Source organism: Ammospiza caudacuta, chromosome 2 (assembly GCF_027887145.1).
Source record: "Ammospiza caudacuta isolate bAmmCau1 chromosome 2, bAmmCau1.pri, whole genome shotgun sequence".
NCBI classification, from domain to species: Eukaryota; Metazoa; Chordata; class Aves; order Passeriformes; family Passerellidae; genus Ammospiza; species Ammospiza caudacuta.
The window spans coordinates 3,048,672-3,068,385 of NC_080594.1; the positions used below are offsets into that span (position 1 = coordinate 3,048,672).

General features: G+C 38.5%; 1 protein-coding gene across 2 annotated transcripts in view; it reads left to right on the top strand.

Moving 5' to 3' along the window:
- The window catches only part of EPHA3 (EPH receptor A3), a 174,426-nt gene that overhangs the window by 34,603 nt on the left and 120,109 nt on the right, over window positions 1-19,714 (top strand). The window contains exon 3 of one of the 2 annotated variants that reach the window (XM_058800095.1): window positions 18,037-18,697. In XM_058800095.1, the coding sequence (XP_058656078.1) occupies window positions 18,037-18,697 (661 nt within the window). Of the gene's footprint in view, window positions 1-18,030; window positions 18,698-19,714 lie in introns of those variants that run through there. The other variant, XM_058800096.1, reaches the window with a different exon arrangement.

The window sequence follows — 19,714 nt, forward strand, 5'->3', positions numbered from 1 at the left end:
TATTAAGGTGGAGCATTTTGAAAACTCAGGTCAGCAGAGCCAAAAGTTAATGTTAAATGAGCAAGATGCATTGCTTATCTCAACACAGGTTGCAGGCACATTTGATGTCAATATTCAGCGGTGTAAATACAGCTGTGTGTCATTAGCAGAGCAAAGCTAAAGCAGAAACAGAAAGATTGGGTTTAGATTCCTTCATTGTAGCGTAGTTAGTGCTTCTGAGGTCCTCAGAGGTGTTTTCTTTCTCTGGCTTGAATGCTCATTTCTGTCTATGTAATTCACTATATATGGGTTTAGGTGCGGGTAGATGTGAGGCTCTTTTGAAATTAAATGTGTTTATTGAAGAGGGAAAAGTTATTTTTAATTAATATTCCCTTATCTTCTGGACTCCCGCACATTTGTATCTTGTTGGACTAGTGAACAAATGTTTAGTAGTTTTGAATTTGTTCCTAATAAATTGATTAAAATAGGGTGCAAGGTAGTGCTCAGGTCAGTGACTCCATACCTGAGCTGTGACCAGCAGTCTCTCCATCCAGAGAATATTTGGCTTCTACTCACAGCCTTGAAATTACAGCACTGTGAGTAAAGTTCTCTGCGACAAATGTGGCTCTAAAGAAAGATTTTTTAGACTGAAATACAAGGTCAGCATATAAATAAATTTAGGGGAGAGCTGACAGCCTGAGAGTTGGTCTGTTTTTTTTCAGTTCTGTGTGTGCTTCAAGTAGAATTGTTACAATAAGGATTTAAATTTTTGAGCTTGTCAACTGCTGCTGCATGTGTTGTGTTTTAAAAGCGTTTCTTGGTGAAAGGCATTTTATGCATTTAATTGGACCTTAAACACTATGCAAACTTCAATAGAATGCATATAATAAGTTTTCTAGCTTCTAGCTGGTCTTTAACCTTCTGCTTCTACATGTAATTAATGTTTTTCTAGTGATTTTTCCAATGCCAATCCTAATATTTCACCAGAAACTTACACCTACTTGGGCAGTGAACTCTATTATGTTGAGGATGCCTTGGCAAAATACGAGTCTAGGGGAGTTTTAAGCCTATCCAAGCCAGATCTCTGTTCCTAAGAGAAGTTCTGCTGGGGTAACAAGTTTGTATGATCAGATACTTTTTCTTGTAAACATCTCTATGAGCTGTGTCCAAATCACCTAAAATCACTGAAGGTTTTTGTTTGTGTGTTATTTCATCTCCGTGGTCTCTGGAGTTGCTGCTTTGTATTGATGTGGGATGAGGCTGGAGAAAGAAAACATGGGGAATCACTCTATGTTCAGAGCCTTTAGTCCAGAAACTTAAATAAAAGTAAATTCTAGTATTAAATGCTGATTCACTGCCTATGCACCTTGTTCACTCAGGCAAAATATTTACCTAGCATGGGTTATTTTTATCTTAAATGCCAAAGATGGCAGAAGTAAAAGGTGAAATGAATGAAAGCCTGAGCAATTCAGAGTCCCTTTAATTGCGGCTCAGATCCTCTCTTGTTGTCTTCTTCATTCTGGATTCTGCCGTTTCTCACGACTGCTGAGCTCCTACAGCTGACCCTGGTGTTCTCTCTGCAGAACAGCTGTCCTAAGAGAGAGCTAAGAGGATGCTGCATTCCTCTCTAGAAAATCAAGGGGATCCTTGACCTGTGGCCTGAATTTGGATTACCATGTTCAAAATCTTTCCAGAAGTATTAGAATCCAGAGCAGATCTTGCCATTCATCAGGATTTCCCACTCTTCTAGAACTCAAGGGTCCTGTGGTAAGGAGGAATAATCACTGAATTAGGTGGTATCACCATGTCTGTGCACCCTGGAGCACAGGTGGATTTCCACACCTCAGTGTCATGAAATGAAAAGCTTACCAGATTTATTTAGGTAAATAATTCAGTCTGAAAAGACTCTTCAGTGGTCCTGAAACTAACTAGATTTTTAGGTGGTCATAGGAACAAGAGTAATTTACTCTTTACTTATAAAATTACTCTTCACAAATCACTTCAATATATTTAATGTGGTTTTTGGGTTTTTTTGTGATATAAACTAATCAGGGTGAATGATGTCTTCTGAGGGAAAAAAGTGCTCTTATGCCAAGTAAGAAGAGGAAGAATGTTTGTTGGGGTTTTTTGTATGTTCTTTGAACAGTGTTTCATGTGGGCTTTTCTTTGTGATGGGAAAATCTTGGTGGTAGATTTTCATGTAATTTGCAGTTATTGGTTTTATTTTTTTTTTTTTTTTGCAGTGTACTCCTTTCCCATAAAAAAACAAACTGAAAATGATAATTTCTCTGAGGCAATAGGATTAAACCATGTACTGGTTTTACCCAGATGGAAGCAGAGTGCAATAAGGTTTTTTGAGGAGAACATATTCTTTGAAGCAAATAAACTTATTTACTGTTAGTATCTCAATCTGTCACACATGGACTGAGCATGAGGATAGCTGCCTCAAAGGTTATCTTTTGCATTCCAACATTTGCACAGAGTGTGGGGTGTGTGGAGAGGGTTAGGTAATAGATTTTGGTTTGGTTTGGCTCTTTTGTTTTCTGGGTTGGATTTTTTTTTTTGTTTGGTTTTAGTTTTTTGTTTGTTTTGGTTTGGGGGCGTTTTGTTTGTTTGTTTTTGGGGAGCTTTTGGGCTGAGCTTTTTGGTGGTTTTTAATGGTTTTTTTTGTATGACCTTAAATAGAAAAACCAGGTTGTTCATCGTGTCTCCCTCCTGTTCAGTGCTGTGCCACCAGCTCCTTCTGTTCTTACCCATCTTCAGATGTTTTCAGTTTCCTGCTGGGCAAGAGGGGACGCGGACAGAGGTATTCAGGTGCTGTTGATCCCCAGGGAAACAAAATGGAATTATTTAATCTAACTCAGTGCTGGTCCTCAAGCCTGGACACCAAAAATCACTCTTGTGTCCTTGCTAAAGTTTCATTAACAGAGCAGAGTGCTGCTTTGACACATTAATTGGTTGCCATGCTTTCTTTTTCTCCAAGTCAACCTTTCCTTTGGTCACTTGATTGAAATTACTGATAATTGCAGGGCTGTTTGGAATCTGTTTGTGCAGAATGGACATAAAGGGGCTTTGCTGTCCAAGGGAGCAGGCGAATGGTTCCTATCACCTGGGAGCTGCTGGGTTGTGCTTGTCCCACACTCCTCCCCTTAAAGAAAAAGGGCAACCAAGCAGAAAAAAACCAAAGATAACCCCAACAGAATACCACAAGTTACTTTTAAGGAAACCAGTTCTTCCTCATTGGAAAATAAATGGAAGAGTGAGAGTGGGCTGGCACAAAATTAGTATAGGGAATATTTCTTTGCCTCATTTCTGCATTGTAGAACAATTTTTTGTGTTCAGCAGTTAGCAACTTTCAGGAAGATAAATGTGTTTTTAATTTTTTTAAATGACTGCTGAATAATGTATTGTACTCCTGCAAGAAAAGAGTAGGATTTTGGGTTGTTTGAGATTGTCTGGTTAAGTGAAACGAAAAAATTGCACAGGGTAATTTAAATTGGTATAGCTTCCTGGATCTCAGGGGGTTTTGTATACATGTTTCACATTGTGCCATATTTAATATTTTCCTTTCCGGGTGTAAGACAAAGAATCAAATTAATTTTTTTCCCAACAGACTTCTTTGGTTTTTTGTTTCTTAGCCAATGAAAGCCAACAATGCTTTCCACTAAATCTTCTTATGACACTTTGTTTCAACTTTTCTTCACTATTTCAGTCAAATTTCTGTATAGTTTTGATTGCCCTTTTCTTAGCTCAGGCCTCTATTTTCAGAAAATAATATCATTAAAAGATGACTCACTCCATTTGTGTGCTCAGACGTTTGTATTCGACTGTTACAGAAAAGTCCACTTGAATTTTCTGGCTTGTAGTTATTTTAAACCAGGACATTACAGATACTGTTTAGTCTGATGAAACATGAACTTCTGTTTTGAGAAATGTTCTATTCTTTCTGCTGTGATAATTCACTGTGGAGAGGCATGGGGCCCTCTCTCTCAAATCTGTGCTATAAAATAGCATCTACCATTCAAACAAAACTTCTTATGGACAGAGATGAGTCATTCTTACATGTTCCTATTATGCCTTTCACAATGGAATTGGTCCTTCTCAGTACTACCACTTTTCAAGTAATAAAGGTAGCGGCAAAAATACTTTCCCGTACTTGTCTGCTACAAAAAAAAATGCCATTATGTCACTTTCAGGAACATTAAACTTTTTTTTTCTTCAGGTGACCTACTTTTTAGGGTAGATATTTCTGAGATCTGTTCCTTTTTCCACAGCTAATCTGCCTTTATTGTGCAAATCTCAGTTTATTTGTAATTTAGTGCATCCTAAAAAATTTCAATTCTATCTAAATTTTCAATTTTAAGTTTTGTATTTTGTGATCATAAACCAGAAACACTTGCATGGATTTTAGGTTGTTTCTATGGCATAGGTTTGTTTGATTCCTTCCTTGGAACACGCATGTGCAGTCACCCCAGAATTCCTGTTTGTGCCTCAGTATTTTAGCTTTTATATTTTTCAGATTCTCTGCTGCTTTACTGTGTACTTTTGAGCTTCATATTAGGGGATGGTAAATTCTCTTCACAGAGTAGGGAGACAAAACAATTCCTTCTCCAAATCTCAAGCCCAAGAGCACAAACACCATGGGGCTGAAGAGAGAAAAACAAGGATGGGACTTCATGGGCTAAAGCTGTAATTGGACAATTATCTCCAATATGCAAATATGGAGGAGAACTGATCAAAGTAAGAGACCCCGTGACTGCTCGGGCATTTTGGGACCATTTGGGTTCATCTTGGGTGTGGCCCTGGCAGGACTCTCGTGCTGCCCAAGGTGCATCCATTGAGGCCTTTTAATAAATCCCTACTTTATTCTTTAACTCTGTCTAACCTGTGTTCTAGGGCAGCCTTCACAAGGCATCACTGTCATGATTGAATTACAATTATTTAAATAAGTGGCTGCTCAGTATAGCCTGGAAATAGTTGACAGAGATGGTGTTCCTGCTGTGGAGTGAGGATACCTTCCCTGCTGATGGAGGAGACAGGGCCCATAGGTTCCAGGAACAGAAAATTCTCATTGGGTCTGAGGAATCACAGAAGGTGTCTGGGAAAGTGCTTTTATGTAGGAACAAAAGGCCTTGCACAGGTATTCAGGGCACACTCTGTTTTCTCATGCTTGGCTGGAATGGGAGTCCTCTCATCATCATTTAATGAAGCAACTTGGTGACCTGGTGCATGCATAGCTGCTGAGTTACTGGTTTAACCTTAAATCACCTGCAGGGCTGGACTGTTTCACTGCTGTTTGTGCTGTGCTTTGCTGCTGCTGAGATGGACAATTCACCTGCACGGTCCAATGCTTTGTGACACACTCGGGGGCTCTCCTGACAATCACCATGAGGTGGCTGTGAATTATGCAGGACAGCAGCAGTGCTGGATCCTTGCTGCAGTGCATTGAGTGTTGCCATCCTGGGAGGGTGTCCTGGTTTAGGGCAAATTTGGGACAAAACCTCTAAAGGGGTTCCTCTAGAACACAAATTCAAGCGGCCTCTCCGCCAGATGGTACAGCAAAATATTTCCTTGGAGAAAGGTGGAAAAAGCTGTTTAACAAGCAATTCATTCACAAGCATAAAAAATGAATAATATTAAACAGGAAAACCTCTCACTGTTCTGGAGAGATGGCAAACTCAGCAAGTCCCCTTTGTGGGCTGTAGTTTGCTCAATTTGTTATCAGTCTCTCTGGTGCTGCACATGCTGCGGCCCAGGCCTGACCTGCTGGTCCTCAGGGGTGAGCTCCTGGTGTTTTTCTGGGTTTTCAGTCCAGAGTGGGACTGATCAGTTCCAAGGAAATGAAAAACCACAGTCCAGTGAAATTCTCTTCCTCAGCTAGCTAAAAACTAACTAAAAGCAAAGGAGAGCTCTGTCCTGCTGTCTGTCCATGCTGCAGACAACATAGCAACGGGGAGGAGTGAGTGCAGTTTCTGAAAACAAACTCCGCACTTCTGCTCGCTACCTTCACTCTCAGAACCAATCTTAAAGGTGCAAAACTTATTTCTGGGCTAAACAGATGAGTGGGGATACAACTCAGCATCATAAAGTCACCTCAGGACAGAGGGGAAACTAGAAAGCAATTTTGTGGCTCTAGATGTCTCTACCAAAGTGCACATCTTCTGTTTGGGTCATGGTGAGCTAATGATGTGGCAAAGGAATCCAGTTTTGCCAAGGGAAAGTTCTGAGTATTTTGTTCCTCCTATGCTTCAGAACTTGGCACTTCCCTTGCTGAACCTTTTGCAGTTCCTCTGAGCCCATCTCTCCAGCCTGTCAATGTCCCCTGAGTAGCAGCATGACCCTCTGGCGTTTTGGCCGCTCGTCCGAATTTTGTGTCACCAGCAAACTGCTGAGGGTGCTCCCAGCCCCATCACCCAGACCGTTGATGAAGATGTTGAACAGGATTAGACTCTTGGGGTGTCTCCATACAGACTTTGTGATCACAGCCTCCTAAACTTGGCTATTCAGTTTCAGTTCACCTCCCTGTCTGCTCAACTGTGTTTTCTCAGATTCTCTGTCAGCTTGTTATGGGAGAAAGTGGTGAAACTCTGCTGATTTCTCCTGATGGTTTCCTTGTCCTTTGTATGCTTGGAAGTGATTCCTAGGATTGCTTTTTCAATTATTTTCACAGGAATGGAGGCTGATTCCTCAGGATTTCTCTACTCTCCAGCCCTCTCTTCCTGTCCCAGCCTAGGAACTGGAATTAACACTTGGTGATTGTTGATCATAGCAGCCATTTCTGTGTCTTTATTTAAGGCTGTTTGGTTGGTTTGTTTCCCTGTGTTCTGTTTCTGGTGTGTTTTTGCTAGGTTGACATGTAGACAGATTTTTCCTCATATCAGCTCCCAGAATGGACATTTTAGGAACAGGACTGAGCAGAATCAGCAGTTAAGCTGTGTAGGGCCATGACTTCCCTTACTGTGCAAGTTCAGTTTTCCATGTGGTGCTTAGAGGTCAGATGCACATTTCTATACTCTTCACAGGAAAAAGACATCAGAGAGAGAGTGTATTTTAGCCAGGTATTTTATTTGTGTTGTTTTATTTTGCCTTACCCAGACAGTGGTTATTTCTTAAGGGCAGTGAATTTTAATTTATGCTTTATAACATTGTATTAGGCCGTCTTGAGAAATACAAGCTTGTATCCAAAATGTCCCAGACAGTGTAATACAAACAATTTATCCTTTTTATTGAGGTCAAAAATGCTTTAATTACAGACAGAAATTACAATACAAAATAAATATATGTGGTATATAGAATATGGCCTTTATAACAGAAAGTTATGCCTTACTATTTTTAAAAAAAGAGTTCTTATATTTTTAACTTCTTGGACTCTCTGCCCACGTAATTATGTTTAGTAGAAGTTCTAAGTCTAAGCAATTTCTTCTAAAACTGTGGTATCAGTAAGCATATAAATAGTATTTTATTATTTTCTTTCCCAAATATCTGTATATAGTGAATGAAATGTTAAATGTGTTTAAATTATTTTTAGGCATGTGAAAAATTATTTTGCAGCTTTTTCACTGACTTTTTGTACTCAATTTAAGTAAATAACAGTCTTACCAATAATGGCAACAAAATTATTTTTCTGTTGGAAGTGTTCTTATTTATGTAGTGAAATAAGTACAGTGTGATTACAGTAAACACAATTTCTCACTTACTAGAAAATAATATTGCATCTAAAATTAGCAGATTGGAATATTCCAGAATGTTTAATGCATAAATTATGAAACTCCCAGGTATAAAGTGTGTGTTTAACAACACCTGCATAAAATACTCCTTTGTGTTCAAAGGTATGTTTTGGGTTTTTAGTTTGATTTTTCTTGTTTTTTCTGACAATTGAAATGGATAAACAAATTTTGGTATGCTTGGGGCACAAATTGCTTTTTCATGACAATTTTAGTTTTTACACTTGAAATTTTGGTATATGGAATATGAAGCTTGGTGTAGTCCAAGATAATGTTTATTTGATGGTTTATTTGTTTGCATGACTCCTTTGCTTTTGGATGCAGCACCACTGAGGCTCATCAGCAATATTTCATTCAGTATCACTTAAAAATAGAACTTCTCTTGTTATGGTTATCAGCTTCCTATGTTCTCCATCTCTTTTTCTGCTACTCTAAGTGGCATGTGGGTTCAGTTCAAGCTGGAGTTCTCATTTCCCAAAACATTCCCAGTTGGGATGTTGGCTCTGGGACATGTGAATATGAAACAACTCTGAAATGCACTTCTGGACTTCATTGCCTATCAGTAAATCTGTGTTCCTGCCCATGTTTCATGGGTTATAAATCAGCAGTGATACTCGATTTTTCCTGTTTCCTGTGGCTTGAAGCACATTCCAAATGTTTTCATGTCCTGGTTTTCTCACTAGGTCCCATCCATCTTCTAGGGGAGAATTCTGATGCCAGCAATGGAAGGAACTCCTGACAGCTCAGGTTCTTTGTGGGTTTTGATTTTCACTCTTACAATGGTTCAGTGGGACCCTGGGAAGAACGGTCTGAAGCTGAAGTTCTGAAAGAGTGTTGCATACATGTGGTAGCTTGTCTAATCAAGTATATTAAAATGTAATTTTTATCTCTGGTTTATGGGACTTCAAAGACTTAACTCACCCAGAGAGGCTGTGATGGCCTTATCTCAGAGCCTTGAAATTGATTCTTTATCAGAAACATAAATCATTTGACACAGTCCGTGACCTTGGGGCAGGAAAAGACCAGAGACAGGGAGAAGGTTGGTTTGTCTGTCCTCCTTTGGGTTGTGATTCACCCATTCCTCTGGAGGTCATCAGCACATCCTGGAAGGCCATGTGGTTACTTCTGCAAGGCTACCTGGATGGCAAATACAGGGGCTCATTGTATTCTGGTTCTGAGTAAACTTTCACCTCTGGAGTACAATCCAGCAAAGTAAATAAAACACTGAAATCTTTGTCTGATTTTTTTTTTCCTCTCTGAAGTCCCAAATGCAGAGAACCGAGTCAAACACGCATTTATTGATGCACATTCCCAGCAGACTTCCATATATTTAGTGTATTTTGTGTTAAAAAATAACAAACCTCTCTCCTGTGCAGTTGTTTTCATTTTGAGCTTTTCACGTGCATGTAATCAGTGTCTTACTGAGAGCAGTGAAAACTTAACTTTATTTTCTAACAGCCGGACCTAGAAGTGAGGCAATTTTGAGTGTTTGAATACCAAACTTGCAGTGCAGTACTATTGAGTGTTTTCATATCCAACATTATGACAAAGAAATGAAGCTTGAGGAAATTAAAGGTAATATATGGAACTATTTTTGGCATTACTCCTAATGAACACTCTTCATCTTTAGGGTAATTCTCTGAACCATGCTTAATCTCTGCAGTAAAGTATTGGTGCCACTGATAATTACTGCAGTGCATTTCTGGAAGCATTCTGTGCTCCACTGTAAGGTAGAAAATGAAATTTAAGCCTCATATTTACATGCAAGGCCTAATGGAAGAATTTGGTGAGTAGGATTATAGCTCAGGAGTTTCTGTTCCTGTTGATGTCTCTCAACCTCCCACAGAGCAAGTACACAAATATCTCTATTTGATGACCTTTGAATTTGAAGTTCTTGTGAGCCTACTCTAAAACATAACAATACCTTTTAGTATTGGATGTGTCCTATTCCTAGAGACATTTGGCTCTTCCTTGGGCTTTCAATGACCTGTTACCAGATTTTTTTTTTTCCTAAGTATTTGTTTGTGTATTTGTCAGCTGTTTTGTCTAATGAGCTTCTGTTTACCCAAGATTGGATTTGAACGCACCTGTAAGCTGTTAAAGTATGATGAACTTTCGGAGGTTTTTATGGTTGGTTGACTTTGAGCGTTTATTTTTTGTTCTGTTTTGTTTTGTTTCTACAGGTAAAACTACATATTTTTTGGCATGCTATTTTGTAGTTCCCAGTGTGGACAATTTATCAAGTAACAAACAGAATTTTTAGGAAACGATCTATCTCCAATTTACTGCTACACTATAGAACTGTGAACATCAGCTAATGCCATTGCTCCTCAAGAGTCTTTGGTTAAAATCCTGGTTGAGTTACTTCTGTTTATTCATCTCATATTAAATTAGGCATGAGTTCTTCTCTCATCCCTAGCCTGACACAGGGAAGGTAATTGTTTAATAATGCTTTAGAGCCTTGAGAAATCAAGAGTGTCTCAGCCAGAGGTTGAGAAGATATCTGGACTATCTCCAGAATTCCCAGTCTAATTACTTTCTTCTTGTTCAGCTGAAACAAATTTATCTTTAGAAAATATGAAATGTCAATGAAATATGAGTTCCTGTATTAAGCATATTTTTCAATTAGAATAACTGGAAATATGTGCACAGAACTAACTTTTCCTAATTGTATGGTGAGGAAATTAATTTCCATAGAGTCACAGTAAAAAATATAATAATTACCATCTCTCTTTTGACTCAGCAGTTGACAAAAGAATAATTACCTTTTTGGAGGTATTTTTAACTTAGCCTTTTAAGCATAATGACTCTTGTCTGATTTTAGCATGTGTTTAATTTTCAAGACCCTATATGATAGCTATATTTAAAAAATAGTACGTGTGCTATTTTTATTTATTGCCTTTTTTTGCAGTACTTCCCAAGCAAGGGATTGGAGGAAACAATATGAATATTATGCTTTTCAGTTATATACATAACTATTTTTGGCTTGTGCTCATTAAAGGGGAGGTATGATGGCTGAGACAGGATTTCAGATGCTCTTTTCTTTAAGGTGTGTTGCCTTCTACAGGAATAAAGAGGCAACTTCAGAAGGAAAAATGTATTTTATTGACAACTCAGAAGAATATCATAGTATAATTTAAATGCCTCTACTGAAGAATGCAATTTTCAATGAAAGGATAAACTCATGAATGAAAAGGAAGCCTCCTCAAGTAGTTATTAAGAAATTATTCTAAAGATGGAAACATGGAGATATGTGAATGTGTAATTGCCCAGCTGAAAAGATATAAATAGAGATAAAGAGAACATATATAAAGGATAAGGATAATATATCCTTTATAAAGGATATAAAAAGAACATTGCCATATGAACAAAGTTAAAACCAAAATAACCCAAATACCTTTAAATTATGGTAATTACTCTGAGCAGCCTTTTATGGGATTCATTGTGGGCTCCAGCTGTCATGGAAGTTGTTTGAGTTTCAGATTAAATTGTTGCCTCACGTGGACCTATGAAGTGTTAGCTATGTGTCACTCACCCAAATTAAAGGTTTCCATTTCTAGATTAGCTCCCCATCTGGGTTGTGCCAGGGAGTTGAAGATTTCTGTGGAATCAAGATCTTTCAGAAGGGGCAGAGTCACAGTTCTTGCCTTTATGCGCAGGATTACATCCCGTGTTGAGATTTTAAAGCTTTTATTGTGTTGGAGGCCAGAGATCCTGGGGCTTTTCCTCAGTTTTCATGTGAACATGGCTGTGCAAAATTCCAGCTCCTTGGAATTGGAGATCCTCTGGAGCTTGAGGGAAACTGCTGCACTGAGCAGGAACCTTTGCAGTGTCACTTTGGGGTGACACCATGCTGGGGTGGCTTTGCCACCATCAAATCTGCTGCAAATCTGGAAATAGGGACACAAAGTTTTCAGCATACAACTCTTCCATTTCCATTCTTGGCTGTGTTCTGCTCACCTCCTGCTCAGTATAGGGTTAATCTGCTCCTGCGAGAGGGGTAAAATTTTCCTGCACAAAATTGGGAATAAGTCTCACCTCTGGACTGGTTGGTGTGGTGTGACTATTTTCTGGATCCAACATTGCTGTTTCTTGTCTTTCTGCATTGCCAGTTTACTTATTTATGCCCTGTGTAAGGCACTGGTGGAAGGACACTTTGCTCCAGGAGCAGCTGGAGTAAGGATGCCTGGTTTGCCTTTTTTTTTTTTCTGTTCAGTTTTGCACTTTGAAAACAAGCAAATATTATTTGGATTAAAGGGGGAAAAAAGTCTGCTATGTAAAATTTGCTCAGAACTCTGTATCCTTCTTTGGTTTAATCATCTAAGAACAAATGAGATTTTCTGTAGGGAAGTAGTTTTATATGGATTTGTGTTCCTTGCCCTTGTGCAGTAGTACTGCCAATTATATTTATTAGCCCTAAATATTAAACAGCTGGAAGGATTCCATTGTATATAAATAAGACATTTGAGACCTGGAAGGTTGCCATTTCTAATGCAGCCAGCTGGTGCTTTTTACAGTTACATTCAGCACAACACTACTGAATTTCACTTCCATTGAGTGTTGTGTTAATGACAATAGGAGAATGTGGGGTGGTTTGGGATTTCTCTAGGAAATGCCATTGTGTAAAAATACATTTTTCTGAAAGACTGGCTAGCAGGGAAATGCTATATTATGCACCTGTTTTGTGCATTTTGATGTAAATATTTTTTTTGTTTATGTGTTTTGCTGGCAAATCCAAAACAAGAAACTGCAGGGGCTTTTCAAATGTGAATTTTTAAGTGTTCTTGTGCCACAGATGTTTTTCACTTTCTCTGTTGTGGTGTTGTTTTCCCGTTTAAGTAATGGTTTCATTTTTAAAAAATCCTGCTTGCTGATGCTTCTGCATTTGCTCATTCTTTGATTATTTTTTTTTAATGCTGGCATCATTATTATGGTTCCAGAAATAGCTGAAATAGTACCAAAATTATCGCCCCATTGTTAAATTGTTCCTAATTTATTTCTTAGAAAACTGAGGCATGAATGTGGATGAAGGATATATTCCTGTTTAGCTAGCCAGCAAACACTTTGGAGAAGTGGATTCTTCCCACTTTTGATTGACTGTGTCCTGATTATTTCTTTGTAATTACTGCCTGTGTGGGTGGCCACATACAGTTTTTGGTGCTGGGTAGTGCATTAGGTAAAGCAGAGGATGGTGCTGAACAACCTGATACTGTTTATATGTGTTAGTATTGAAAATTTAGAGGAGCTGATTGTTATGAGCTAAATGTCATATCTAACATTGTGTGAAATAATTCTTTGAAGACACTTTTTTCACTTCAGACTGCCACATCCACAGCTTTGTGTGAGATCTGTCTTGGATAAATTTCCATCTCTGAAACAGCCACACTTAGAGGCTGAATCTAACCTAGTTTATTCAATGCTTGTGGAGAAAGGTGCTTTTATAAAAATTATTGTTCAGTACAGATTTCAGCTATGGGGACTGTTGTGTTGAGAACTTGCCAGAAAATCTGCTTAACCTGTGAGATAAATAAGATTAAAACCTGCTTCTCCAGGAGATATATAGCTTAGGGGGAAGAAATGAAGCTGTAAATACTTTTTTTTGTCTGAAGGGGTGTTTGAATGCTGGATTCAGATGTCTGTTAGGAAGTCAGATGTTTTCCTCCTTGTGGTGACCTTTTTACCTCACTGTGATTAAGAGGCTTTTGCTTGCTGATGGGTGAGAATCAGCTGTCCTTACAAATTTGATGATGAAGTACTCTTCTGTCTGCCAATTAGAGATGGGGGAGAAAAGATGGTCTTCCTCATCTTTCTGCAGTTTGGTTTGATTATTAGTTGAGCAGTCCAATGATAAGGTATGCACTCATGCTTTCTCAATATTGTTTATGTGTGTTTAGATTCTGTAAGACAGTTACTTATTTTAATTTTTATTTTATTTCACAGTTCTTTAAAAGTTCAGAAGCATAACTGTATGGAACACAGATCTGACTGGCTTGGATAATTTAGGATAAATTTGGGGCTAGGTGTATGGTAAAATGCTAAACCTCAGTTTTTCTTAGGGAAGTGTAGTATCTGGGTACTCTAAATGAGCTTCTCATGTCACCTGAGCACTCAACAGACAAGATATTAATATTTTGTCTTGGTTGCAATTCTGAAACTCTTTTGCTTAGCTATGAAGAAACCAAGTTTTAGGTTGAAGCTATGAGTGTACCCACAGTCTGTGTCTTATGAAGGTTTATGTGATGGAAATGATAATTTCACTGTGTGTATAACTTAATCAGAAAGCTCTTGCAATGCAATTTATTCTTCCATTTACCACTTAGAAAAAACTAAAAACCTCTGGCTAGAGCCAGTGGCCTGAGGTAGTTTCATTGATTTTGAATGTCAAATGAGAAAAAAATTTTCCATGGTACTTTTAAAGTTTCTTAAAATCCCAAATCAGATCATTCTCTGTCCTCTGATCTCAGTTGGTTGGTATTTATGGGCCTTGAATCAGCATCTTTGGTGATGTTATCAGGAAAGTTTCCATACTGATGAGCTGGCCTGGAATGCATTCTCCTATAATATGGTCATCACAGGGTTTTTGTTAATAGCAACCTTTCAGAGCTCTTGCATCCTGCTACTATTTTGTTAAGCTTTTAAACAGCATGTGGAGAGGTTCTTTTTTTTATTTAGACTTGAATTATTCTAATGCTCATCTCAATTTGCAGTTTTATACTTTGTAGTTAAAGAGTTTGATGGCAATGTGATGCTGACTGAAAAATGGGGATTTTTTTGCAATCACACAGTTGCATATATGTTGTATTGTAAATCACAAAATATCCCTCTGTTTCTTATTGTAATTCAGATTTTTTTTTAAACTATGATGAATAAAAAGACACAAAAAGTGATGTCACAGGCAGGATGCAAGAATTGAGATCACTCATGTCCTAGATTCCCACATTGAGAGGGAGCTTTTCATTGAGGCTGCTCATGGCATCCCAGAAACATCCTACATTCACTTCTGTACATTTCCTTTTGTAAAGAAATTGCATTTCCTTTTGCAAAGAAATTGCAAGAAATAAACCAAAGTCTTAAGTCCAGCACAGTGCCAGATCTTGGAGAAGAAAATCCTTCTTGGCTCAACTTTGTCACTCAGAGACATGAGTTAGACCCTCTCACTGGAGATCTGGACATTTTTCTCCACCACTGAAAGCAATCTCTTGTTTGCTGTCATTAACAGTATCCAAAGAAGATTTTAAATAGTGAAAAGTAAAAAGAACATTTTCCAAAAGCCAGATTACATGCTGGGAAGGGAGTGGTGCTATGGCACTTTTGGAAATGCTTCAAAAGTATTGAAAACGCCTGAAGGCATCAGAGGAATATGACATAAATACTGTGTAATAATATGAATTCAGAAATTGTGGCCCACATCATTCTCTCATAGTGTCACTGAGACTCTTTTATAAACATCTTCCTAAAAAATTTTGAATTTATCATTCCTATTGGGCTTGGAGGAGGATAGTCCCATCATTTCATCATTCCAGAATTTAGGACTTGCCTATTAATTTCCTCTCTAGCAATTTTGGTACTTGCAATTCATGTGTTCAGTTTGCTCTGTAAAGTTATAATAGTTACAAAAATTCTTTTAAAAAATTTAAAAAAATAAGTAGAGATAAATTCCTATTCCAGGGATGAAATTAAGAAGGGAAAATAATAAAACAGACGGACATGGGAGGTACCAAAATAAAATTAAAATAAATGGGAATACAGGTGTTTGAGAAACCTTACTTAGTAAAAAACCCTCAATGTCCTTGATTATCTGTTTAACATTAGGATCCCTTTAAATGGCAATACAGAGGTTTAATGGGAACAGTTGCAATGTATGAACAATGCAAATGTACTGCTTGCTTTTTACTTAGATAATGATAATTATTGAATTCCCAAAAGTACATGTTGGGATTTGAATGCTCTTCCTGTAGTTTTGGTGAGTTATTTAATCTTTTTCTAATGAAATAGCTGCAATCTCCACAATTTTATAACTGTTAAAGTATTTTAGTCAAATTAGCACTGAGAGAGTGACATTTCCCTTCAGCAATGCTTCATCATTTAAGTGATCAATCTAAAATTTTGTTGTTGATGTAAGTGGACTAACACAGACTTCCAGGCAATTTGATCTTCATTGAAAATTACTGAAATTATAATTGCATTAAATTAATAATTGAAACTTTTGGATTAACAACATAGTAGTGATACTGCCTTTGTTATGCAAGTCCTATATCTACATGCAAAAGTCTGTTGGATAAGAAGCTTCTGGCAAAAAAATTTATCATGAGACTTGTTCATAAAACTAACATCTTCCTGTGGAGATGTTTTAAACTGTGCCAGTTCCTGGTTTTGGCTCTATCTCCCTCTGGACATTTTAAATAGAACTGATTAGAAATTATATGGAAATGATAACCGCTGAATGACTTCTGAATCAGTGCGAGCTGCTTAAAATGTCTCTAAAATTTGGTCTCATTATATAATCCTATCTAGTTTCATCCAGGTGTTGTTACTCAGTATTTATTTGTCCAGGTAAGAGCTGCAGATGAATCAGTGCATCCAGCTTCACTGAGGCAATTATGGCTCTTTGAGGCAGGGTTGGATCGCTGGCTCAGGGCCTGTGCTTGTGCAAGGACATCTGTCAGAGGAGGGTCCTTCACTCACTTTTGGGAAGCTGGCAGAGGTTGGGAGCCAGGGTCCAGCTGTCTCTTCTGCGGGCAGCAGCTCATCCTTGTGTGGCTGGTGCCGAGCTCTCAAGTGGCCATGGGCTCCAGTGTGGTAATTTTGATTTAAAAAGTCCCTGCGCTGCTGGCTCTTTTTGGAAATATATTCTGTTATGGCATGCTGTAGCATATCAGCTGCTGTAAACACATCCAAGATTGTGTTTTAAAGTCTGTTGAACTAGTCAGGAAGAGATAAAACTTGTGTATAGTCAGGTCTGTAAAGTGAATTGCAGTAAACTTGGTTTCAATTAAAGGAAAGAGTATTTACACCGTTTTTATCTGCTGGTTTAATGACATGGTTTAAAATCACATCTTCAGTGCTGTGTGGACAATTTCATTGTGCAGACCAGCTCTTAGTCAGATCAAAACTTCCTTAAATTAGTGGGTTGAGACTGAGAACTCTCAGATGCTACTCTGATATGTCCATGGTTTTTTTCCTTCCTTTGTATATGTGTGTGATATACCCGCATTGTAAACCCAAGAAACTGTAAGCACTTCTGCACCATGGTTTTTGTCTCTATAGTGGGAATACTTCTTTCCTCTCCTACTGTCTGCACTACAGTAAAGTCCTGTAACAAAAGGTGCTTATATAAAACAAGTTATTACCAGACTGAGATCTTAAATAGGAAGTTGATATGACTTGATTTTTGAGGGAAGATGTTTTTCTGGTAGAAATTCTTCTTTGTCTCCATTCCTCAAGAGTGGCAGTGACTTCTGACATTGATTCTCCAGTTTTTGTTGTGAGTTTTTTTTTTTTATTTTTTCTTGTGAGTGATAAATATTCCTCTTTCTTAAGTGTGACTTTGGAAACCAGGTAGGACTGGTATGTGAGTAATTCTCAAGTAGGAAACCCCTTCCTTCATGTTTGGGTCAAGAGAGTTTGTTAGCTGAGGACTGCTGTAAAAACAAATCATAACCCTGTGTTCTTCCAAAATCGTTCCTATGTCAAACCCTATGTAGTGCACTGAAAAACCACCTAATCAAGATATGGTGAAGTGGTAGTATGTCTTAGACCAACTCAACCCAGTTTCCAGAGTTATTGTTTGTCCAGAGTACATTTATCCCAAGGAAAATCAATTGTCATGCTTTGAATAAATATAGAAATGTAACATTTTTATTGCAACTGTATGAAATTTCAGTTGGAGCCATTGGTTTTTGTTTAATCTTAGATATAAAGCTGGTTCTAACAGTGCAAATATGTGTGGTCCTTGAGGATCTCCTCCATCTGAGCTGAGTGTAGTTGTTGTAAAGGCATGGAATTGTGGGTGAAAGGACAGCACTGCTTATTGTTTAGGAAATCACAGGTTTTTAGTAATGCAAAACAGCTGTAGCATCTCTTTCATCCACCTTGAAGTAACTTGGTAAAAACTGACTTATTAATGGGGAATTCTGTGATCATTTAAGATGTTTTTAGTTTTTATTTAGAAAAAAAGTAAGAGAAGGTTGAACCAGACCTGATTGTTTATTTTATAGATATGCCCAAGCAAAGTTATTTTTGCTTTTTCACAGCTTTTGGTCTAAACATTATTTTTGTTGGTATAATAATTGATCTTAAAACATTTCTTTTTCTTCTTATTTTGTTGATGCAGTGGGAAGAGATCAGCGGTGTTGACGAGCATTACACTCCGATCAGGACTTACCAAGTGTGCAATGTCATGGATCACAGCCAGAACAATTGGCTGCGGACGAACTGGATCCCGCGCAACTCGGCTCAGAAGATCTACGTGGAGCTCAAGTTCACCCTGAGGGACTGCAACAGCATCCCCCTGGTGCTGGGCACCTGCAAAGAGACCTTCAACCTTTATTACATGGAGTCTGACGACGACCACTCGGTCAAGTTCAAGGAGCACCAGTTTACAAAGATCGACACCATCGCGGCTGACGAGAGCTTCACCCAGATGGACCTGGGTGACCGAATCCTCAAGCTGAACACGGAGATCCGTGAGGTGGGGCCCATCAGCAGGAAGGGCTTCTACCTGGCTTTCCAGGACGTGGGCGCCTGCGTTGCCTTAGTGTCGGTGCGGGTCTACTTCAAGAAGTGCCCTTTCACCGTCAAGAACCTGGCCATGTTCCCAGACACGGTGCCCATGGACTCCCAGTCGCTGGTGGAGGTGAGGGGCTCCTGTGTCAACCACTCCAAGGAGGAGGAGCCCCCCAAGATGTACTGCAGCACGGAGGGAGAGTGGCTGGTGCCCATCGGGAAGTGCTTGTGCAACGCTGGCTACGAGGAGAGAGGCTTTGCCTGCCAAGGTAACCGTGCCCTGCGTGCCCGTAGCTCTGCTCTGAGCTGGGGCTCGCCCTGCTCCCTTTGCTGTGCTCCTTTTCTCCAGGTTCTGAATCCCTGCAGAAATATCAGTTAGGTGGGAAAATTGCTGTGCAAATGGGGTTTGGTCAAGCTGTGCTAATAACGTTATCTGCTAAAAATATTTGGTAAGAGTCAACAGCTGATTTTTAGTAGCGCATTGTGCAGCAAATCTAGCCTCTCTTATCACTCTTGGACCTTCTTCCATTTTCTTAAATGTTTGTGTCAAAAAAGTGATTTTTTTGCAGTGTCTTCTTGTCTTTTATACTTTGTGTCTTGACATATGATTTCTGCCAATGAGCTGTGTTGATTAATTGGAATTGGTTGGTAAAAAAGATATGGTATTGCTCCTGTAGCATAAATATTAAATGCAGATACATTTGGAAGATTAATAGTTCAAGTTTATTCATAAGTACTCATGTATTTTAACTCTATCTTCTCCAAATTTTTGGTTTCTGCTAACTGTGGTTATGTGAATGCTCCCAAGAAAAGAGTACACTGGGGATTTGGATATTTTACAGAAATGGTCCTTCTTAGAAATCTTAGAGAAATGCATGTTGTATTTACTAGTTTTAGTATCAAGCAAGATGGTAGTAGCTAATATTTTTATTCTTTTTATAAAATTACATTTTGAAGCTTTGTGCTGAATCAGTCTTTTCACAGTGTGCCTCGAAGGGTGCTGGCTGTAGCAAAGGGTCTTCTGTTAAATATACAAGTAAAAATTAAACAGTAATGTCTGGAAATCACATGGTTGGAAGCACAATAGCTGAAATGTTTACTGTGGGGTGTGTGTATGTGTAGAACATTAAATTTAAAGTATTCTGAGCCTGGCTGGGACAGTGCCTGCTCCTTTTTAATTAGTCCTACAGCAATGCATATATCAAGCAAGTCCTGGAGAGTTACTGAGAACCCAACAAACCATAGCCATGACTTTTTCTCAGAAAATGACAGGTGGACATCTGGGG